Genomic DNA, 25,621 nt, shown 5'->3' with positions numbered 1-25,621 from the left:
TAGGGCTGGGGCCGCGGCGGTGGACAAAATGTCGGTGAGGATTTCAGGAGCCAGTGTGAGCTTCAATCAAACTGATATTTTGTGGAAAATTAGAACCCCCAATGATTGGAGACGAATCGGGCGGTAATTGTCTCCTGAATATTGATGGGCTTTGAATGGTATTAGTCAGCGGGAGATGATGAGAGAGAGAGGGGGAATTTAAGCGTGGTTGGTGGCGGGTGGTTTATAAATACAATCAAAAGACAAAGCTGTGTTTTCGGTGTAAAATGATGTTTGCGTTCGAGTCAATAAATCCACAGACGCAATCAACCAACTAATAGTGACAGTATGATTTGGGTTGGGGGAGTGGGTTGGAAAGCGGGAATGGCGAATGTATGACTGCAATTCAAGATTGGAGGGGGGGATGGGGTTGTATTTTTCATATTTTTATTCTGGTTGTGAAACCAAGGATTTTCAGAAAGGCGAATATCAATGCAGTATCTAAGGACACCATTGAGAGAGGACCATGAAGGAAGTTTAAATTTTAGATGCAGGAGGGAAAAACCCCAGAGAATCGTTAGAGGGGAAAGATGCAATCAGAGAGGGGCTGAAAATCCAATTAACATCGTGCCTTTTTACGGGATGTGAACCAGCCTCCTAGAAGTGGACATCTCCGAGCTAGTGAGATCAAATCAACAGCCAAAAATTGCTTTAATCTATTTATTAAACGATGTAGACTGTGTAAACCACAGTTCCTGTAGGAATTAAAAGATAATGCCTTGAACATGCTTTAGGCCAAAACAAGTTTTTGTTTCCGGTTTACATGCAATGTTAAAATAGGGTCTCCGTTTCTCTTTTTTCTCTTGAAGCAGAAAAAAAGTCTTAGGTTGTGGCGTAAAATTAGGGACGATCGGGTATTACCAGAAACAAAACCTTTTTTTTTTAGACCATACTACCCAGTATGATTATTTTGAGACGATCATATTACTGTGGGGAGGAATAATAAGGGAAAATAAAAATTCCCCAAATGTTTGTCAGTGCCGGGGCGAGATAATGTCACTTGCAATCACTACAAGATGAATTTATGAAAACCTAAAATGGTTTTCGCATCCGGTACCGTAAATTTGGGACTGTTAAGTGGAAAAAAACTCATGTAAGAGAATGAAATTCCTCATTTGCAGCTGTGAGGAAATCCAGAGGCTCCCAGTCACGAATAAAGTAGTCAAGAATACTAATGACTTACTCTCAAAACAGAAACTGACAGCTACCCATCTCGGCAATTTAAAATATGTATGCGGTCTTCCAAAAAAAACTTGGACTAGGCATTAAGCCTGAGTCAATTCCACAGGGGAAAGTGTTCTTTGGTGGTTATTTTTTTATTTATTCATTATTTTCTTTTTTCTTTTCTTGGATTTATACGGGAAGCTTTCATTGTTGCGGTGGACAAAGCAACTGCCGCTGCCAATGCTTCCAAATCCCACAGACGAATTCGCTGATCAAGACTGGCGATGATAGCTACCAGTTTTTTTTTTCTTTCCACCACCTTTCTCTCTTTCTCTCTTCTCTTTTACACATCAAGCCTTAGCCTTAGCATTTGTGAATAATTCACCAGGGCCATTGTGCCGCTTTTGTCGGCCCGCATTAAAAGGAAATGGAAAACCAGACACAAGATTTAGGGATGTGACTCCGACTTGGAGAAAGTGCAGTTTGCATTTCATAATTCCTTCTGACAAGCTCGATGATTCAGACTGCGTTTTTCCTTGATTTGAAAGCAAGAAATGACACGAATCCTCACAGAAACATGTCTGAATTTGCATTTATATTTACAACGAGTAATGTTGAAATGAAACCCTACTTTTTTCCTATAAAAATTTCAACAATACTGACAGAACTATTTACATCGCTCAAGATTCTAACTGATGTATGATATGTGACTTTTCATTTTTTAAGGCTTATATTCTCATCAACTGAAGATGTCAGCTTTAATGGCCGAATAGTTTTTTTTCTGTATCCTGTCCTTCAAAGCAGGAACTTTAATTTAACTATATTGATTTCAAACTATAATTTAGAAAAAGGTGATAACTAAAATGTACAACTTCAAAATAAAATCCCGGAAAGACTTATTTCCCCTCTCTCTCTCTCTCTCTCTCTCTCTCTCTCTCTCTCTCTCTCTCTCTCTCTCTCTCTCCTCCCAAACATCTACAGCTACGATGTCAGTCAGTAAATGAAAACTTACACCCAAAACCTAAGTGTAAAATGCCTTCAATTTGGTAATCCGACAAGCCTCACTGGGAGAAGCTGTGAAAACCGAGGTGCACTGAAAGCCACACCAGAAACACAATACCAGGGTCTGCCTCTTCTGAGGAGGCAAGAATCCGTCTGAAGAGACCCTCCTATAGTAAGTTTACCGTCCTCATTTTTCTTCTTCTTCTTCCCAGTCTTGTAAAATTAACATTGAGAAACAGGCAGCAGCAGGTAAACCCAAACACTGCCCGGCCGCTGCTCAAGCGGCTGAATCCAAGGCTTAATTGTATCCCCAATTGAGCGCTAATTCCAATATGATTTGACAGTTGAGGGAGACAAGCTGGTAACTCAAGCTGCATGATCCACATACCTGGAATCCTTCCTATGTTGAGAAACCCTTTTCCCTGTTATCACAGGTGCCAGGTGGTTGGATGCGGGTGGGGAGAGGGACGGACTACCTGGCCGCTTGACCGTGACCCCCCTTGCTCATACAAGCCAAGGAAGCCATAAAAAATAAAGGGACCTTCAATTTGTTCTGGGGACTGTTTTGTGCAATGTTGGGAAAATAACGAAGAGGGGAGAGGATCAACAAATAACAGGGTACATGACAAGAGGTGCATAGTATAATGTGACAAGTGATGGGTTTTATACTGTTGCCATATAATCAAATCTGTAGTGCGGAATGTGGGGATATCTGGATGTCCTACAAACATGTTTCCAAGGTCCCATTTACCTTTTTGTTCAAGGAAGCCCCAAATATGAATCCGCTCGCCAAATAAGGGGCCTTGGGGAATGTTTTATTTGGATCTGACCCATTAAGATGGGATTAGTAAAAGATTAAATCTAAAAAAAAAACATAAAGTAAACAAACCTGGCATCCTAATTATCACTTCAAATGGAGCCCATTTTTAAAGCGTGTCATGGGGACTATACTCACAGTATCATGGGTTTTAAAATAATCTGGCTACTTCTGACTTCTGTGCTGGCTACCGTACTATGTTATCTTCAGCAAGAAAGCCCTTAAACCTCTGGGGATCTGTGGGGGGGGGGGGGGGCTCTCGACCCCACACCAGTATTCTCTACAAGCGGTTCTTGGGCTTTCCGCCATGTATGTAGGCAGAATAAAAGAAAGGGTTCTGCCCACAGTGGTCGGTGCTGGAGAACCTGCCTGGAACTCAGGCCGGGATTCCCCAACCACCACTAATAGAATTTCCTGTGTTTCCAAACACATTTTCCCAATTTTTAAATTACACTTACAAAATGTAAAATTGGGTATTTACCAGTAAAAAATGAACCCAAAGTCATTAATTTTGATCTACCATTTAAAACTGATCCATCTCCCAATGGTTTCCCGGGAAACATTTTTTCAACACTAAAGAAATCCTGGGCTGAACCCTGAAAAGATGAAAGATATGGAGCAAAATCTCCACAGAATGACAACCTCTCTCCAGGAAAAAAGAAAACATGGCCGACCTCGAGCAAGATGGAAAGATGAGATAGTTAACCACATGGGATTAACAGCCTGGCAAAGACTTTATACACAGGGCAAGAATACTTGGCACAGTTTAGGAGGCTAGGCCTTCCCCCAGCAGTAGGCAGATGATGATGTTTCTAAAGCATTATCTTACAGTATCTCTGCCTGTTCGATTTCTAAAAACATTTCATAAGGGATGGTTGATGCCTTGCATGGTGTGGATAAAAGAAAGTAATTATAACTATAGTTAACTTATATATAGGATTTAAAGCATTAATGGTGAGGTATCAATATATATTTGGTTTGCGGTAGCACCATGTGTGTATTGTCAGTCTTTTTCTATACCTTCTGCCCGAGTAGTAGTTAAAAAGCAGGACAGTTCTTTTCAGAACTGAGAAGTCTCCCGAACATCCGATAAAGCGCTTCTGCGATAGTAGAATAAAGAAAGAAAGAAGAACAAACTCTACCTGGCAAGTACATACACACATGGTATTACCGCAAACCAAATATTATATATAGTTTACTAGCAGTTTACTTGGGAAAGGCAAAGATATACAGAAATACCTGGCACAGTTTGAGAGAGGCCTTTGCATAGCGTAGGAAGATGATGATGATGATGATGATGTATCTAAAGCGTTAAAGTTTCTGCCTGGTCGTTCTCTAAAAACACTTCAAGCAGCAGCTTTACATGGCATGTACAATAGGAAGTACTACATGTATAACTAGTAAACTTGCAGTTCAACCCATGTATAAATCTATTGTGTTGGCTCTGAAAAGAGTCGCTGTTGTAGTCTTGACATTTTAAAAATTGTATTTTGCTCGCCTTCATACTAAAGTTTCATCTTAAATACATCTTCCATGGTTTCTGTCCCCAATACAACTGCTGACAGGTATGTAAGATTGTTACGGTCGATCTCTCAGGAACTAATCATATTTTTTAGGTAAAAAAAAATGTATAAAAAAAAATATATCTGCTATAGGCCTAAATGCAGCTGTACCATCTTTTTTATTTTTTTATTAATTTATGTAAAAAAATGCGCTAATTATAGGAATTAAATAGTTATAATATTACCTTTTACTCAAACAATATTCAGTACCTTGAATACAAAATATTTCCAGGGTATCCATGCCCGAATATTTTCGATACTATAAATCTGCAAAGGAATCTTCTAAAGGGAAGATGGTACCATTTTATCTCTATTTAGAAGCAACAAGCGGCACCAGTAAGTGGCACCAGTGCATCAAATCACCCTCCGCAAACTCATCCCTTCCTCCTACCAGCAAACCTCGTTCACACGATGTCCTACATCTATCGACTATATCCCCATTGATTCGCTTCCCGGTGGTTTCCTGTTTTGCAGTTGGACCCCATCCAAGGTCGACAAAGCGGCTTCCACCACCCATCCTATATTCCCCCGCTCGGCAGCGCTCGGCAGCACGGAACCTCGTCCTCCCAGGTGCTAAGCCCTTCCGACTCGAGAGAACCAAGGGTATCGTGTGACGACACTACAGGGAATGCTACCTCCACTTTCCAAAATGTCAAAGAGTTTGGAGAGATGAGGGACACGGGGAGAATGCAAGATGCTCGCTTTCTATCTCTTTCTCTCTCGACCCATGTTTTTCTATCTCACTCATGACGAGGTGTGAAGTAAAACATGGAATTTGTTTATCCCCCGTCAGCGAGGTTGCTGACTTGTAGGAGATGGAGTTTAAAGGGAGGGAACATCATTGAGCTCGAATACAATGATTCGGTCGACTGTTTTATGTGTAAATATTATTGTTGGCATGGTTTATGTACCTTTGTTTGTGTTTATATAATGAAAATGGTTTAGGTCAAAAAAAAACATGTTCAGCGTCCTACCTTTTCGGGAAAAAAGGAAGGAGGGCGGGCCTTTTTTTTTTTCAAAATGGCAGCTCGACATATTTTTAAAGACAACCAGCTGGGCTATTTTTCAAATTTAATTGTATATGACTGAGATCATTAAAAATTATTCTATTTTTTTCATTTAATTGTTATTTTGTTCATATAAAAAAAAAAGGAGGCGGTGGCCTCTTTAAAGGAAGCGGGCAGGGACGCTAAACATGTATTTTTGTTATTTTTGGCCGTAGCTTCCTGTGGGGCAGTGGTTTGTTATCAGGTTTAAAATGCTAATGTTTAATCTTCATGGAGCTTTCAAATAGTAACTTTCATTGAATTCTTTTGGGGTAATTTTTTGTGCTTTTTTTTCTATACTGTTTAAAATTTTACTAGCTAGGTGTTCTTTTAGGTTTGTTCTGCCTTTGTTAATGCCGCTTCTTCTTCAGCTTAATTGATAAGAAACATTTGCGAGAGCTTTTCTGGTGTCTTTAATTATAATAAGACTTTCAAAAAGGCATTTTAAAAGACAGGTGATCGTGCCCTAGCTCTGGCAGTATCCAATTAAATCGTCCCTACAGTATGTATTTTCAGATGTAGTATTGACACTTGGCAGGGCCAATTAAAGCAGGCTTATTTATAACAAATTTACAAGAACTGAGGGCATTCAGAGGAAAACCTCACCACATGATGGCAATTTACTCAGTTTGCCAATTTTCATATTTGACTTGCGGTCTTGGCGTGGGGGGGCACGGTAACTTAGATAAATGTGTGTGGGTTGTGTTTTCTATAAAAAATAACTTCAATAGCATAGTGTTGATAGACGAATAAAAACAGGGTGACAAAAACATCTATAGAGTAAATTGTGACTGCAGTACCTTGTTGTATTTTATATGTACAAATGATGAGCTTGCCTTTAATCCCTTAAAATTTCTCAAATTTTGTGCTGATGCAAGAAACGCTCAGTCTAAACTTCTGAAATTCCCATCAATAACTTTAAACTTCACACACATACAATAAGTGCATTTCAACTTGACATTTAAAAGCTATCTGAATACAAAACCAGCCAACTCCAGATGAAACTTAACTACAAAATCTCTCCCAACTGCTCTCAACAACTCAACGACTATCGAGTGCAATCGGGTAAGGACAAAAAAACAGCAGAGTAAAGCCTCGGGGAGTATGTTGCGAAACCGGGGAGCAATTTACAAGAATTACGGCCCTCCTCAATTACCTGTAATAAAGTAATAAGGTGAAACACGAAAGATGTGTGAGAGTTTTACTTACATCTGTCAGGTCTCCGCACCTGCGAGGCACATCAGATATAACGTAGCAACAACGGCGATAGCGGCACAGATTGGTCGAGTAAACGACGTCAACAGAGAGGGGCAACATGAGGAAGGAAAAAAAGAAAGAGAGAGCAAAGGTAATTAGAAAAGTGTTGACATATAGGACTTGAGATAGCCATTTGTTTTTTATGGTGTGTTGAAGCTTTATGGCAGAGATCAATCCATAGAATTTCCTTCGGTGTTGAAATTTTCACAACAATAGCATAAATCAGGACATGTATACCATTCTCGGATTACGGGGGATCATCAATCAGAAATTGTTCTCGGGCCAACAGGAATCGTCTTAATTCCCTTTTGATTCGAAAAAAACCTAGAAAAGGTAAAAGTAGCACACCACGGATGTATGGAATTTCATCCTCTTGTTTTCGATTGGGAGGATTTGTAATAGAGAGAATGATGCAGGCGCTAATTATAATTCAAATTGACAAGTTCATCAAAACAATTCACAGCCCAAGCTTGTGGTCACTTCTTGGTTGGTTTTTTATTCAGCTGTCCTTTTGCTGGAAACCGGAATGTTAATTGGTCAATCGTATATATTAGATTCGGAAGTCAAAACTCCTGTTCCTTAATCGATGGATGTGCATGTACAAGTCCATCAAGGTTTAACTGACCGGTAATCGGCCGGCACATGTTAATGTCAATCTCCTTATCCGAGAACCAATTATCTTTTAATGAATTAAAGTCTAAATTACATTAAGTGCTTATCTGTTGAGAGTTAATTAATCCACTCTCACACCAGTTTCCCCAGTGACATGCCGGATATAAGGACTTTCATTTTTTTAATGGAACTGCAATCAGGCCAGTATGCTTCATTTTTGAAAGAGCACCAAGGCATTTTCTCCTTGGTAAAGGGCACCCTTTGTTAACTTCTACTGGAGTATTTCAAGGGCACCAAAGCAATGACCAGAGGGCATGGAGGCAATGGCATCCATTGCCTCAAGAAGTATCAGGCATGTACAATTACACATAAATTAATGAAAACCCGGGGACCTTTAAAGACAGTGGACACTATTGGTAATTACTCAAAATAATTATCAGCATAAAACTGTTATTGGTAACAAGTAACTGGTAGCTATTGATAGTATAAAACATTGTGAGAAACGGTTCCCTCTGAAGTTACGTAGTTTTCAAGAAAGAGGTAATTTTCCATGAATTTGATTTCGAGCCCTCAAGTTTAGAATTTGAGGTCTTGAAATCAAGCATCTGATCTGAAAGCACACAACTTCGTGTGACAAGGCTGGTTTTTTTTTAATAGTTACCTCGTAACTCCGACGACCAATCAAGCTCAAATTTTCACAGGTTTGTTATTTTATGCATATGTTGAGATACACCAAGTGAGCATACTGCTCTTTCACAATTACCAAAGGTGTCCAGTGTCTTTAATGAAAACTTGTGGGACCTTTAAAATGTACTACAGGCATGATATTTGGTCCTTGGAGAGAGTAAAAAGGAATATTTTATCAAGTACAGGGGCTGACCTTCAAGAACATAATGCCAGCTTTAGTGGTGATTCAGGCTATTTTATCACAGTTTGTCTGATTATTTCCAAGGCAAGAAAATAAAATCAGTAATCAGACTAAGTAGAAAGAATAATCTTGCCTGGTACTACTCAACGTTCACAAGTGCTTGCACACTCACACAGTTATTTGACAATGCGGCGCCAACAGCATTGTGCTATCCAAAGGCACCCAGCCTGCCCCATCACACAAATATTACAATTCAGTCAATCAAGTTATCATCACCCAAACTGAATCACAAAAAGTCCCATACCAAGCTTTACAATTTATCCAAAGATTCTTGTAATATCCCCCCCCCCCAAATAAAAAAGAGATAAAAAACTCCAAACATTCGCATCCAGCCAAAGGAATGTCTCTTCATCAAAGACCAATGATTGTCCTCCATTGACCAATCCTCTAACTGAATAGTTTCCCACAGATAATTACTCCAAGAGTCCCCCCTTCAAAAGACTTTTCTCCCCAAAGAAAGGCAATGTTTGGGTTGTGCTCACTTTCCTTGAGCCGATTATCTGCCGCGATTCTTTTCTCCCCCTTTCTCTACCCCCCTTCAGACTCAAGAGAGGTGCATTTGAGAAAGGATCAAATTCCTCTTGGAAATGGTCGAGTGGTCTTCCCTTTTGTCTGGGGCTTTGCTAACTTTACCAAAGCATTGAGTCTATAAAAAAACAAAAACCTGTGCAAATAATCTATGGGGCGCTGCCTCAACTGGGCTCGCAGTACCTAAGTCTCGAACTGCACACTGTGACGATCGTACCTTCTCACACTTTGCACCACTCTTGTGGACGATATGTGGCCAGTTTTTATTGCAATGTATTGCAAGGTATTGACATTCATGTAATGGAGTGAAAAGTTTCTGTGGAGAGCTGTGATATTTTTGCAGAACATTTTTCTGTAGCACCTTCAGTATTAAATACATGTTTAAAGGTTCACTTCGTTCATACTATTTTTTTATTACACTGGGAATTGCGAAGTATTTGGCAGTTCAGTGGGTTTACGTATTTATGATCATCATAGGAAGAACAAGTGAATGTGTCCACTAGGGATTTTTGGCTTTTCTTGAGGTTATCTGTGCTGCTATTTAAGTAAAGATTACTAAAATACTCTGCGGCTTTGCTTCGACAACCCACAAGTTTGAAATACTTTTGAAACTGTTCTTACTATAAATGGTAAACGAGGGAAATGGCAGCTGGGGGTTTTCTGCAGTGCCAAGCGGGTAAATCATTATCAATTGATAAAAGAACAATTTTGTGAAGATTAGCAACTTCCTTAAATTAAAAGTCCTTGGGAAGTCTAATCAGTAAAATGCACTTAATGAGGGGAGCAACCTATTTAGGAATTGGATAAGAAGTAACATACATGACCAAAATCTGTCACTGTGTGGTTCTTGGTAAGTGATAAACAGTGACATGTACATGTATGTATCAGGTGTGAGAGTCTTTGCGGACAAATATATCTGAAACTAGGATTCCAAACTTTAGAAAGGTATGTTGAAATGTTGGTATTACCACTTTTGACATACTGTATACAGCATTGATATCATTATCAGGTGCCTTTTTCCTAAGGTTACAACAAAGCGCCTACAGAAGATGTGATAAAGATTGCACAGATTTCACAGAGCTTTTCGGAACATGGTCTCAGCACAAGAGAATGGACCCTTCCCATGAATATTACATTAACGCGTGCGTACAGACCCTGTTGGTTGGCAAACGCCATAGAGTTGTGAACTAAGCAGACGCGCAGTCACGTCTGCATCACGCACCCATTACCCGTGTACAAAACAGCGCGATGTTCCCTCATTTTGCCAACCAAAACGTTAGTGCGCATGCGCTACGTGCAATTTACATATTTCATGGGAAGGGTCTATTAGATCAAATAGTAGGATTGTTACACATGTACTTGTTGAAAAATAACGATTTTCTTCACAAGACTGACTTTAAAAGGTCTGAATTCAGATAAAAGTCTGACATTTCTCATTCTTGCTGTTTGTATGCACACGGTGGATGTTTTTATTCTAACAGCCTGACAGATAAATTCCCAAAACCAGGCCGTGAATTACACTTCAACCATGGGGGGGGGGGCATATGTATTAATTCCTAAATTTCATAATAGATATTAAGTTACCACGTCGTGTCAACACCCCCTTTTACAAAACGGTGCCTCTTTTCAGTCCAAAATGAAGCAAACGTAAACACTTTCTGTGCTCGCCCCCCTAAACTAAAAAGCAAAAGTCTGTTTTTCTTGCGGCAGAGGTTATGCACACAGGCTCCCACACAGTCGTAGTAAGTCTAGAAACAGTCCGCCCCAGCAGAATAATGTAACAGGAAGTTGGTCTATCAATATTTACCCTGATCTGGCCTGTTATTTTCTGCGTGAATGGAGCTCCCCCGGTCAGCGCGCTTGCAGACATTTTTGCTCAATTTGCTCTGCACAGAGAGCACATTGTGTGCGACCGTCGCCCCTTTTTTCAGTTTGGAAAGGTGTTGACACAGGTTACTTGGTTGTGCTGGCTATAATAAGGCTCAACATTCAACAGGATCTATTTAATAGCCCTTTGATTGTTGTTAAAAAACAACAAATAAACGGGCTGAGATTTGTGCAATCAGCTGAACGTTTGCTCAGTGCAATGCTCTTTTTATTCAGCAGCTCTCTGCATCTCCTTAATTCTTAATCAGGTAGGAGACTTTTTTTTTATATAGATTTTCAGCAAATATAGCCTTTGAGGTTGTGGTTGTGTCTTTCATATCAACTGAAAACGCCTTCTCCTGATGCTTGTATTGTGGTTAAAATATAATGAGTTGGGGCCTAACAAGATTAGTAGCAGTCTACAGAAAGTGCTGAATGACAAATATTCAATCTTGTAAAGCAAGCGAATAGAAAGGAACACAAACACAAAATTGTGATACTAAGTAAATGTTTGCGGGCCTGGAACTACATGGAGGCCACGAGGAGGCCATGGCCTTCGTTGCCCTGGTCTTGGCCTTGGTGCCCCTTAAAAACTTTCCTATATAGACTTACAGATTTTGCAATAGAAGTGCCCTTTTCAAAATGGAAATGGCCATGCTCACTCAAAGGTGAAATTCCAGGCCTGGTTAGAGCTAACATTTCTGGGTCCACATGCTTACTGTCGTTGAGGTTGACAATGCCAGGCAAAAGAAATAAACAGAAGTCAGTTTTGGTTGAGAGCTTTTATGATGTCATGAGTCATACATTGCAAGGTGTTTTGGCTCCTAGACTGCTATCCCTCAAAGTCCCCCATCTTAACAGAAACGCTCAACAAGTTATTTAACAAGGAGTATGATCAGGCCTGCAGCATCAATAACAACAAGGAAAAAACTTGCAGGAAGATCACAAATCCATCAAGTTATTCAACAAGGAATATGATCAGGCCTGCAGCATCAGTAACAATAAGGAAAAAACTTGCAGGAAGATCACAAATCCGTCAAAGAATGATTCACACCAAGCTGCCTTTGAAGGAACCGACCAACCCAAGGACAAGGTGAAATCCTCTACTTCATCCCTTTACAACATTTTTTTCTTTCTTTTTTTTTCTTCCTTTTTTTTTTCTCTCACTTTCTCGGTCTAATCTGCGGTCGGCCATCTCCCACCTGCCCAGAGGAAGCCACATTTCCATCCGGGCAAAAACTCTTGTGGATCAATGCTGTTATTTCTGATCATTTCGTGGTGACATTGGAGGGTTCCTGAAGATCGGTGGCAGAAGCGGGATCCGCCGGCAGCAAGACATGAATTTGTTATGAGGGCAGACACTAACCTGGAGGATGTGTGATGCAATTAGATAGATCGGACCATTTTAGGAAGAATTTGACTTGTCCCCCAGGGGAAGTATTCCCTCAAGATCTTTGCTTGAGGTGTCTCGTTAGCGAAATGCCATAATTATGGGGTTATTGTTATTTAACAAGGGACATTTCTACATAGGAAACACAATAAAGTGTACCACTTTTCTACCTAAACAGTTTTTCAAATGGGTGTGGGTTTTTCAAATGGGTGAATGGACATGCAGGCTTTATCTGAAAAAAAAATACTTTTTGAATACTCTACATTTCTAGTAAAAAATGTGCAGAAAAGGCAGGTAACTTTTTGAGGGTGATTTAAAGGCAGTGGACACTATTGGTAATTGTCAAAGACTAGCCTTCACAGTTGATATATCTCAAAATATGCATACAATAACAAACCTGTGAAAATTTGAGCTCAATCGGCCATCGAACTTGCGAGATAATAATGAAAGAACAAAACACCCTTGTCACACGAAGTTGTGTGCGTTTAGATGGTTGATTTTGAGACCTCAGATTCTAAATCTGAGGTCTCGAAATCAAATTCGTGGAAAATTACTTCTTTCTCGAAAACTATGGCACTTTAGAGGGAGCCGTTTCTCACAATGTCTTATACCATCAACCTCTCCCCATTACTCGCCACCAAGAAAGATTTTATGCGAATAATTATTTTGAGTAATTACCAATAGTGTCCACTGCCTTCAAAATGATGTTACAAATATTTGTCAAGCAGTTATGAACCCTTGTGGATCAATGCTATATTTTTTTTTTTTTTTTTTTTTTTTAATCTGCTTACAAATATTTTTTAAACATAACCATTGTTATATGTAGTTTGTTTACTTGTTAAATGGAAATCATGTTCAAAACATGATAATTGCTATTGCACAATGTTGACTGTAAACATACAAAAAACAATGTGTACATGTCTATAGAAGTATGGAAGCTTCACTCAGTGTATATCTTTCAATCTAATTCGCCCATGATTATTAGATACATGCACACCACAAATTTATACAACATATTTATGAACATGTTCATAAATAATATGATTAATTCCTCTACAGTCAATAGATTTTCTAAAACCAACAAGGTTAGCAAATTCTGCATCTGAACCAGTTTCAAGCTTGAAATTGAACAGTTGGCGTGGGGTTTTGTTTGTTGGTTTTTGTATTTGTGTGCGTGTGTGTGTGTGTATAAATTTCCTCTACTGTCTGTAATAATCAAAACAACTTTCAAGAACAGGGGAAGGCCGGATCAATATTTCATTTCAATGTAATATAATTTGCACCTGTTTGTTTTGAAAATTTGTTCATTGGGGAGCGTAAATAAAACATTCATCATTGACTACAATGAGCTCCATGTTGCAATATCTCAGTACACTGTAATATGTACCTGTAACAAGTGCCTGGACTTTTCACTGTTTTGATAAAAAGCTAATTTGATGAATAGACAAGCACATTTAACTAGGAAAATGACACATGTTAAGAAATAAAGCCAGGTTTCTGCTTCCTGCGACTGCGAATGCGAAACGAATGTTGGTGCGCAATAATCAGTGCAGGCTGTTTTTCCAATTGTGACACAAGGAAATTCCCACCGCAAGGAAATTCACTTCGCATGAAACAAGTTTCAACAATCCCACAATTTCCAACTTTCCATTTGAATTAGGTTTGTCAGACAAATAACTTTCATCACAAGAAGATACAAAAGGCACAAAAACTTTATCACAAATGCTCGATACAGGCGCTGTTTGCGTTGAATGGGGTGCACCCTAGCTTTGATCGCTAGCTAGACCAGCATGCACCTCGTTCAACAGTTAGCGCTTGTACAATGAGTGCTTGCGAAAAGGTCTATGTCAGACAAGTAACCTTCATCATAAGCCTTTTTGAGGTATGGCGGACGTGATACGCGCACGTCACACGCCGCGACTGATGCAACGCTCACCATGTTGGTGGTCATTAGGTTTACGTGTAAACGCCGCGTCGCCTAAAATGCGCACTTCACTGAATAACATACGTTCTATTTCTATGGTCAATACGCACAAATTTACCACAACTTTACAGTGTTGTAGCATTGTGTCCGCCATACCTCAAAAAGGCTTATAAGAAGATAGGCATACGATGATAGCAGAGTTTTGGGGTAAAGTGCTCTGTTCACATGCGGTCCAACACACATGCATCTTCTTGATGACAATGATAATAGATGTATGGAGAGGCTTTCATACACTTCAAAAACCCCTCCCGATTTGATAATAATGGTCTCATGCACATTTACAACCATCCTCTCCCATCCATCTTGGATGCACTCCACCACTTAATAAAATAACTTATGGATCTGGCTCTTAGTCAGCTAGAGAGCGCGTCCGCAAGTGTTCAGTTTTTTTTCTAATTGATGCTCACGTGGCGAAGATCATTTCCGCAGTCCATCTATTTAGATGAGCTTAATGTACCCGCTTTCTCTTGAGCCTCCAGAGCGGGGCGAGCGGGGCGAGCGGGGCGAGAGGGCCGACTCCCTGGGTGGGAAGTTTTGCATTAGAATTGATGAGGATTAAAGGGTTTGGGTACTTTTCTGTACGACACACGACACTCAAAACACAAATGCCACAGACTTGCATTTTAAACGTACACGGTTTAAAGATAGTGATGGTAAAAGGCTTCCCTTAAAATATTACCTGCCGAGGTGCAGTAGTTTTTGAGAAATTGGTATAAAAAAATTTTAAAAAATATTTTCATCTCAATGAGACGAAAATTATTCTAGCATGTATAACAGATTTACGCGACTCTTCTGAAAGAAACGTACACGGCTTAAAGATAGTGATGGTAAAAAGCTTCTTTTAAAATATTACCCGCTGAGGTGCAGTAGTTTTTTTAGAAACTGGTGTAAAAAAAATCACAAAAATAATTTTCATCTCAATGAGACGAAAAATTATTCCAGCATGTATAACGGATTTACGCGACTCTTCTGAAAGCATTGCTCTGTGATTTAACATTTTCCTTGACGACTAATGAAGCTGAAACTTCTAAAGGTAAATTATATCATCCACAGTGAGTAGGGATTCATGTCATGGCCAAAACCTCGGTCTCCATCAAAAGGTATCAAAACCCTTTAAGGGGACAGTTCTGTAGCTTGGTAACAGCGCTCTGCGGATCTAGCCGAGACTTAAAAGATGTTGCAGTCCAAGCCTTCTGGAAAGACTCCTCTCTGGAGTATGAGGACTCTGGCTTTAAGAGCCTTTTCCGATTTAACTCTCGCACAGAGTTGAGGAGAAAAAGCACAGAGCTATTGATCTCAATGCATCATGTCTTACATTTAAATGCATTTCCTGTAAAATACAGTTTGTCCAGTAGTGCGTAATGTACATTGTCTCCACACAGCTTCAGGGAGAACTTAACGATCTTTTCACACAAAATGTTAAACCAGGCGTTGAATGAAACCCACCTCACCCACAGCAATCGCTGTGAAAAGTTTGATACAAATTCACATTTTCCCTCATATAGTGCCCCTAACCAGAGAAGCTCAAGGCCTGTTAAAAAATTTATAATAAAACCAATGAATACAGAATTATTTAGGGTGTTCAAAAAATACTCAGTTCCAGTCTACTAAGTTAGAGCTAGAGTTATCACTGAACATCATAAAACTATTTGTGACTATTTAAATCACAAAAACGACAAACAAATTTAAGAAAGAACTGTGTAACAAGTGAACTCTTAGCCTGATAACAGAAATACACACATGTATGAAAATAAGGAAACAATTACCAGGATGAATTTTACTCAGAGCAGCTTGTGAATGAGAATTTATTTTTTTACTTGGGCATGCTTTAAAATTCAGACGTCTAGCAAGTGTTCTTGTACAATGACAACGACGTGAAGACTTAATGCCCAGCGCTCAAAACATGAAAAACGATAATATAATGCAGACTTAATCATGCTGGTGAACAAATTACCAAATTGATGGGGCATGACAGCAGGCATGCCGTGCAAGCATAGAGCACAGGCCAATGACACTACTCGGGCTAACTGCGGATGATCCATCACTGTTTGCTAGGGCTCATCATCAGAAGGATCATGTGTCTTGAATAGGCTAGACTTTCAACTTGTTTTTGAGTAAGAGAGAGGGATGGGAGGAACATCTCTAGGAAGATGTAATGGATCCTCCTTGTCTGTTATAGCATTCTCCCGAGCATGAGGAAATTCTAGGTTAGGATTCCCAACTATTTAGCGAGTGATTGGCGCACACAAAAGCGTTAATGTTATTTTGATGGCGGAGTTGACGTAGAATCTCACCTGTCTATGTATTCAAAGGGAAATGGAAAGGACATTCTATTTCTAGCTCTACAATAGTCATCTCTCCTTTAGGTCATGGTATTGGCTGGATGATAAAACACTGGTTGTGCTAGCAAATCGACCTGGCATTATTAGGCCTATGTTACATGTATGCAGTTTTTCAAATAGAGTCACCAGCAATAATGAAATTTGGTGTTGGTTTACAGTAGGCCTACACCAAACATTGGGCGGACTTTTTTTACAACTCCAGCTTTTAGTTGGGTTACAGGCAGCATAGAGTACAGTATGCAATGGAGGATAACTAAATGACCTTCCTCTATTGCTAACTACAATGTAAAGTACAACCATGGAGGTAGAAATACTGAGACACAAAAGACACGCTACTATGTGTATGTCTTATCATTCCATGACTACACAGAAGCCATGGTGGTTTTTATCTTTTATATGGTTGTCCATGTGTAACTCATTGAGTACAATGTATAAATGTTATAACCATCCTCAGATAGGACCTTCCTCTCTACTATAAACCAAGGGTTCTTCCCACACATTTATGGTACACCCATGGAGGTAGAAATACTGAGACACAAAGGACACGCTGTCTTATCACTCTTTGACTACACAGAAGCCACGGTGGTTTTTATCTTTTATATGGTTGTCCATGTTAACTCATAGATTTAAACTTATAAATGTTATAACCATCCATAGATAAAGGACCTTCCTCTCTACTATAAACCAAGGGTTCTTCCTACACATTTAAGGTACACCCATGGAGGTATAAATACTGAGACACAAAAGCCACACTGTGTCCTATCATTCCTTGACTACACAAAAGCCATGGTGGTTTTTATCCTTTTACTGATTGTCCATGTGTAGCTCATAGAGTATGTATAAATGTTATAACTACCCATAGATAAAGAACTACATAAAACCAAGGGTTCTTCCGACATACATTTTGTACAACCATGTAGGTAGCAATGGAGGTACATGTAAAAAATACTGAGACACAAAAGCCACACTATATCTTATCACTCGCTGACTACACAGAAGCCATGGTGGTTTCTATCCTTTTACTGATTGTCCATGTGTAACTCATTTTACTCCAAGGGCATGAAAACACCAGCCTAAAGAATGGTGTAATCCTACTGGAATTCCTTGCCTGCACTGAAGCCCCATGTCTCCACAATTATAAGTCAGCAGGGATCCCCCTACAGGCAGGGAGCTCAATGGCAGCTACAAGTATCTCTGGCTTGATGGCGAGACACTTGTCCAAAAAATATATCTTTTTATCCACCAGGGTATGAAACAAATGTGAGAATCAATTTGTGTGAGTGTTCATGTGTTGCGCAGTTTCTGGTAAGCAGATTTTACACATGATGTTGATAACGTGGACACTATTGGTTATAACTCAAAATAATTATTAGCATAAAACCTTACTTGGTGACGAGTAATGGGGAAAGGTTGATAGTATAAAACATTGTGAGAAACGGCTCCCTCTGCAGTGACATAGTTTTCGAGAAAGAAGTAATTTTCCACATATTTGATTTCGAGACCTCAGATTCACAATTTGAGGTCTCGAAATCAACCATTTTAAAGCACACAACTTCATGTGACAAGAGTGTTTTTTTCTTTCACTATTATCTCGCAACTTCGATGACCAATTGAGCTCAAATTTTCACAGGTTTGTTATTTTATGCATATGTTGAGATATACCAACTGTGAAGGCTAGTCTTTGACAATTACCAATAGTGTCCACTGTCGTTAAATGTTGTAGCAACAGCCAAAACAAAACAAAAATATGTGAGTGAGTAAAATCTGTGAGCTCTTCCCTCACGTTCATGGCTTCACATGAAATATCTGTCCCTGGAAACACAGCCATACAATACAACAGACCTCCAGACATGGTGTCCACAGCCTCACTGGAACCACAGAGGGAACAATCCATACCAATCCTTTGGTTCAACCATAGAGGCTCAACAGTTCAACCCAGTGGTTCAACCATGCCTGGCAAAGAAGCTCCAGTGAGGGGTAGCCAGCGAGTCTGTCTGCCCCCAAAACCACCAGGGCCTGGCCGCCAGCGATATAATAGAAATTTAAGAATGGGGTAATAATTGTTCAATTATGAAGAGAAAATGTTGCGTAAGATTGATTTTTAATAGCACTGTAGGGGTCTCTCGCGCTCCATTGACTGGCATTGAAAACAGGAATGTTGTACAGTGAGCCACACTCCTGGGGTTGGGGTGTGTATTTACAGAGGAGAATATTACATTTAGGGCCTACAAGTTGCATGGCTAAAACATGATGTAGTACTACTAATGTCCCCAACTTCTGCCTTCCCCTCCCACAAAGGGAGAGAGGCAGCATGCAACAAAATGAAAATAATGTAAAGAAGGACAGTCGGAAATTGTTTCCAAACATGTTTGACAACTCCACATCACACCTGATCACATCTAAACTAAAACATGATCCACTATAGTTAGCTTAAAAGGTTCAAGTGTTTTGAATGAATGGGTGCATTTTCAATGAGTTTGTGCCCTTTACCTTCCCAGTGTGTTAGATTTTTTTTTTGAAAACAGCACATCCACTTATCCACTCTATGAGCTTAACCCTACTATCCAGATAAACCAAACAAATCTGGTCACTTACATGTACCATGTCACCTACAGAGATCTACTTTTTGTACACTAACAACATAAAACTCCTAGAAAAACCCTTTATTATCTCAAGTCAAACTACATTTAAAAACCTACATGTAGCTACTACAGCAACTAGCCTGAAAGCACTCCAAGCTGCTCAAGAAATATATTGCCCGGAGTGTAATCGTATTACATCAAGACATGAAGAACTGACAGAGCACACACAAGGATGCAGCGTCCCCCCAACATCCTCACTTCAGCGCAGGTCAAATGCAGACTGACAGTGAAAAGGTGTCAACTTGGTCACCTACTTTTCTTCTTCCTATTCCTCTATTCTGAGTAACCTTGCCGAGAGCATTGCAGTCAGCCATAATCTTATATACTGAGGTGACAAGGCTGTTTAGCTATCCTCTATATAGAAAGAATTTCTGCAATCGTCCCCCTCCCCCCCCCCCCCCCTTCTCTTTATATTTGAAGAACCTTAAAATAATATTTGTAGTTTTTGCGTCTACGGTCTCTATATTTTAAGTCCCTTAAAATAATATTTGAACCATAGTTTTCGTGTCAGCTTTTGAGTATTCGTGTGAGATTCTCACTTGGGGTACATTAATTTATATATGACTGATTTGAGTGTTTCAAAAAAGAGTTTAGGCATACCAAGAGAAAAGTCAATGAAGACTTTCAAAAATTTAATTGAGCTTCTCATTTTGAAGAATATTATCAATACTATTTCAAGACTGTGAGGTCGAACCATAATATATTCTAGACTAGAATCTACAGACAATTATTTTTCATTTCATAACAATATTACTTCAGGATATCAAATTGTGTTTGCAAGGTATTAAGATTTCTAATTGACCAAGTTCCAACCCCCCCCCCCACCCCCGAATAGATATGAGAGATCAGAGATGAAAATAGGGATAAGCCGATATAAAATTAATCATATTAAAATCAAATTGAATTAACTTCTCCGCAGTGGTCACTGCACTTCGGGCTTGCTGTTTAGTGCTCTTAGAATTTCTTACTGGAATTAAGAGCAAAGTTTAATGCACTTTTTATTTTGTCATTACATCAAGTGTAGAACCTCTTTGTACTTTTCAGACAACGTCCGTGTGAGAACGGTATAGTTTAAAAAAAAAATGCTGGTTTTTGTTCTCGGGCACTGCCTCTCTCGGATTGGGCCGTGCAAAATTCTTAACAACCAAGAAACCTCCCATGTGAGTTTAGTCAGTCTCCTAAATACTCTAGCTACCACCATTGGGAATACAATGGACTCAAACTGACTTTACCAGTCAGGCGGTTAAGGTTTTTTTTTTTTTTCTTTTTTTTTTTTTTTTTTTTTTACACAGAACTCTCTCACAAAGGAAACTCTGTCCACACAAAACAACAACAAAACAAGAAAAATGTCCCCGTTTGAAAAATTTGTCCCACATGGGCATGTCATTGTGTGCACATTGTGTTTTCATTCGTTAAAGGCAGGTAATTTTTTTGCAAATTGTGCTTTAGATAACAGGTAATAAGAAAGCGTAGGAAACTCGATTTGGCGCCAGGATTCAATGTGATTGATGGCCGCCATGCGCAGTAAATTTATCAGAGTTTTGGTTAAGGATTCCGAAAGTAAAACAAAATAATGCACGTAGCCTCACCTGAGATCTCTCGGGGCTCGTTCAAGCTTTTGGCACCTGCTCAATTGGCAAGAACAACGTCTATCCTGGGAAAGTCCGAAACAATCTTGTGGTATGTAACCGGTTTGTTGAAATTTAAAATTGCATCAATCAATAGACACAACAGGTGGTTTGAATGTGGGCAGCAGAAGTTAAGGGTTTCTGTTTTGAGGTGGGTTTTTTTTAACCGATGAACTTGGCTTATATGCATTTTATGGTCTTGTAATAGACCTGTGATCATAGATTGCTAAGAGATGGTCTCTTGAGGTTTGGTTCAAACCATCAACTCAACGATAACAAATTACAGTGAACTGTTCCTGAGTACAGTACATAAGCGCCAAGGGTCTAGAGCTCTGACGAAAGTCCGGGTTTGGATCGACCCAAGTCCTTTTTTCCTATTTACTCTGCCTAGTTGTACTGTATCCCAAGAGCTTTTACAGTGCAGCATGGATTTCCCTGTTGTTCCTTAATCAACCTGTGTAGGTACCTGTGTACTTTGGTAAACTTGTTTTTGCACAGCTATGTAAATCACCCAACACTTCTGAAAAATATTGGTCCCACTGGTGGCCCGAGTATCTGACGTCACGTTTCAAGGGTCGTGATAACTTCTAGATACCTGCTTCAGAACATGGCAGCATCATGCCAGATGTACCTTACAAAACAGAAATGTGCAGGATACCAATCACAAATTATACATGTGAAATGGTAGTTTCGCTGGTATCCTTATATTCTGCTAAGCAAAAATTCCTTGTGCTTAGCTACTTTTTGTGCTTAAGCAGCTCTTTGAAATTGGGCCCTGTTTCCATTGGGCTCTCCCTGTAGTTCTTCATACATTACAACAGACAACACTCAATACACAACATAAATTCAATTAAATTAAATTGAAACCACGGAAACAACTACAGACGTGGTTTACCAAGATAAAATGGTCACGCTCTTAAATCCCTTCAAGGTCTGATGCTGCATTGCCTAGTTCAGACTAAAAGTTTAATCGATCAAATATTTCCTGCTGCTTGTAAAAAACATTTATTCAAATAAGAAAAAAATGGAATTTTCATTTATGACTTATCCCATTTCTTAATCTCCTAAATCGATGCAAATAGGTTAAGAGTAATTCAGAATAAAAGTCTCAACAATCAAATCTTGCTGCGGCTTCTAAACAACATTTATTCAAAAACAAAATTCCTTAGAACCGGGAACTTTCTTTAAATGACTTATCCCATTTCTTAATATCCTAAACCGATGCAAATAGGTTAAGAGTACTTCAGACTCAAGGTTTCAACGATCAAATTTTGCTGCAGCTTCTTAAAAAAATTATTGAAACAAAAAATATTCTCAGAACCTGGAACTTTCTTTAATGACTTATCCCATTTCTTAATCTATTTAATCAATGCAAGTAGGTTAAGAGTACAAATTTGTGTTCGGACGGAAGAGATTTACCTCCCTCCTCCCCCCCGCCCCCAAGACAATGTCATCGGATCCCCTCATCCATAAAACAAATACCCTGAGAAATGGGAGATTGAATTCCTCTTTCCTCTGCTCATCCTGTGTTGGTTCTGATCACTGTGAGAGCAATTCCCTCCAACCTCCCCGTCTCATTAAGACAGCCTCGGGGCTGTCTCATGAGAGAAACTCTTTTCTTGTAAGAGCTGCACATAAATGTACACATCTTAACTGTTTCAGATGGTTTTCAGCCACCTTGGCTATCCATAATACATGACTGCCTGCTCAAAAGGACACTGGAGACACAAGTTTTGCTTTTTGAATTGTAAACTTTCTGAGTTTGTGAAAACATAAATGTCAAACAAAAAAGCACATCAACGTCAACGACTAACACTTACCAATTATTCTGGAGCAGAGATGCCAACATTTGCATCTTGCAATCAGGGAGATTTTAAAATTACATTCAACATACGTACACATACATGTACATCATTCTTGTGAAGACGATCAGAGCATACTGATAAAAATGTTGACACAAATGGTTGAGTTGTCAACCACCAGTTCTTTTCAGAACCAACACTACTCAAAAGATATTTACACAAAATGGTGCTACCGCAAACTTTACTTAAAGGGAAGGTACACGTTTTGTAATTACTCAAAACAAATATTAACTTAAAAACTGACTTGGTAACTAGCATTGGAGAGCTGTTGAAAGTAAAAAATATTTTGGGTAACGACTCCCTCTGAAGTACCGTAGTTTTTGAAAAAAAGATGTAATTTCTCACTAAAATATTAAAAGACTTCTAGCAAGAAGTCTTTTATTCCATCTGAAAGCACACAAATTCGTCCAACAAGGGTGTTTTTTCTTTCATCATTTTCTCCCAACTCGGATGACCAATTGAGCTCAAATTTTCACAGCTAGGTTTGTTATTTTATGCATATGTTGAGATACACCGAGTGAGAACACTGGTCTTTGACAATTACCAATAGTGTACCTTCCCTTTAATTCAACATACATGTAGATTAATTAGGGAGACTTTCAAATTGATTCATCAGAACAACGAAAGATTGTTTTATTTTCAGGGAATTCAGCAGAATCAGGGAGAGCTGGCAGCTCTGCTTGAGATTATTTCTCCCAAGTCTTGAAATACAGTCACTATAAAACAAAATTAATATTGAAACTGATCTTCAGTTTGTAGTAAGTGTCTTGTGAGGATCTAGATCAATCAGCATTAAGAATGGCAATCGCAGAAAAAAAATAACCGTAGAACTGTTCAACTAATGTTGTCTACACTTGCTCTCAAATAACAATATTTACAGTAAGTGTTCATTTCGGCATTTGTGGTATTTTCATCTTTTTACCGTAAATCATTCGTCCCTCTTTGATGTTGCAAAGGAAGAAGTCCATATAAATTGTAAATGGAACTGCTCTATATATCAGTCAAGCTTCCTCTTCACACGGGGAATTTAATATCTGATGGCAGATGGCTTCTGTCAATTGTAAAAGTTTCTCTCCAAGATTAAACGCTACTGGCGAGAAAAAGGAAAAAACAAGACGGAGAAAAAAAAAACAGCTTCCAACAAACAACGTCATACAAACTAGAGGATAACTGTGATGCTCGTATTGCATGGGGGAACACGATGCAATACTCTCACGGGCGAAATTGTTACCGCAGTTTAGAGCAGGGCTGACGCTTTGCCAGAGGATTGACATAAAATCTTAGGGGACCCGTTTTATTTGTTATTTTTTCTGTCCCTGGAAATTACGGCAGAGCTGGTCTCAGCTGCATACCTGTACAGGGAAGCTGTGTAACCACAGGACTGCATTAAAGAGAAGCTCCGCAATACAGCACTTAGCACATGATTGTTTGGACAGCAACATTCAAGGTGTACAATGTAATTTGTTTCTACCTTTACGCCACTGTTTATTTTAAAGCACTCACTTTATAAGCAGTACTTTCCTGACATGTGAAAACAAATCCACAGGCGAATCACTCTAGTGGGTTTCGAACCCAAAACCTTTGCATTGCTTAAGAGCTGCATGTACCTTCACTAGAACACCTAGTTGAGTGTACATGTATGTTGAGCTCTGTTGTGACAAATCTTGACACAAGATCAACAAATTTGCAATTGTTTGCTTGCTACACCATAGGTATACGTGTAGTACAGTATGCTCCCTTCAAATCTTCCACAAACTGCTGGATATCCTATTAGAAACAGAATCTCTGGATTGCAATGGAAAGGTACAGAGCTTGCTAGTGGAGAAATTGTCTTAATTCCTTGTGCGTGTCTGTAAACAGACCCTTTTGGATCAGAACATAACCTTGAGGACTGCTAAACACACACAAATTGTCCGCCTTGTTCTTGTAACGTGATTTAAGTCGAACTGTTTTCAGGTGGTACTCTCTATCGCAAATATCCCGTGGCCAAACAACTGGCACACATCCAACAGCTGAAAACTCCCCGAAATCAAGTTCCACTTTAATAAATAACCATTTTCACAACTTGGAGCTTTTCGGTGTTGATTTGCCGACTTGAAATCGGAGTCTGGTTCTTTTGTAGTTTTCTTTTTTTCTTTACCAACTTTCCCTTGGGGCTGTACATGTACATGGCATTTGAGAACACCTTGCCAAGGTAGAGGGACATTGTGTTCGGGATCTGTCTGGATTTGTTGCACGATTATGACTTTTTTTTGGATTGGGTGCGGGGGTATTGTGCAACCATAATACCAGTGACCCTTAGGGGTTTGACTCGTAGTGTAACAATCCTCCAGAGATCTGCCAATCCTCCTGAAAGGTGAAACCCAACGAGACAAATACAAACCACTAAAGGTTCTGACACGCCAAATCTACACACAATCTCATGAAGAAAAAAAGAACTTCATAAAAACAAACTCGGGCTGTGCCTAGTTTTGGCGAAATTTTCTTTTTCTTTCATTTCTTTAGTTTGGGTTCCATAAAAAAAAAACTACGAACTGTTTTCTAGCAGCCTCATTTCTCTTTTACACAAAAAATGTTTGCGATCCGACAGATCTGAAAAAATAACAGACACATTGATAGTCAAACATCGCAAGGGAATTTTGCGGCGATCGCATTCGCCGCTATTTTTTCTACGCACTCAACTCAAGATAAAGCGTTAATCCCAGTCCAGCAAGCACAGCAATACACTTTTAAAAGAATTACTCTATCGGGATTTCAGCAGTGGTTCAACTCTTTTCAGATGAGCTCACAGAGAGCCTTAGGAAATGCCAAAGCTTTCAATTTTTTTTTCTACTTCTTTTCTTGCCCTTGTTGTTGCCAAGATCCTCTTCAAGTTTCTTCAGAAAAAAAACGTGATCCAGCCGACATCTTATACTTAGTTAAGCACGGGGGAGAGAAAACGTTTTCCTGTAA

At 39.3% G+C, this 25,621-nt stretch overlaps 1 protein-coding gene across 3 annotated transcripts in view; it reads right to left on the bottom strand.

Annotated features, from left to right (window-relative positions):
- LOC139937566 (cilia- and flagella-associated protein 410-like) overlaps positions 1–25,621 on the bottom strand; it is an 86,379-nt gene that overhangs the window by 38,586 nt on the left and 22,172 nt on the right. For all 3 annotated transcript variants that reach the window (XM_071932770.1, XM_071932771.1, XM_071932772.1), the window contains exon 2: positions 6,840–6,858. In XM_071932770.1, coding sequence (XP_071788871.1) covers positions 6,840–6,858 — 19 coding nt within the window. The remainder of the gene's footprint in view (positions 1–6,839; positions 6,859–25,621) is intronic.

The sequence above is a fragment of the Asterias amurensis genome, chromosome 5 (genome assembly GCF_032118995.1).
Source record: "Asterias amurensis chromosome 5, ASM3211899v1".
Classification (NCBI taxonomy): Eukaryota; Metazoa; Echinodermata; class Asteroidea; order Forcipulatida; family Asteriidae; genus Asterias; species Asterias amurensis.
Note: the sequence above shows the minus strand (reverse complement) of the source record. Positions and strands in the feature narration are given on the sequence as shown.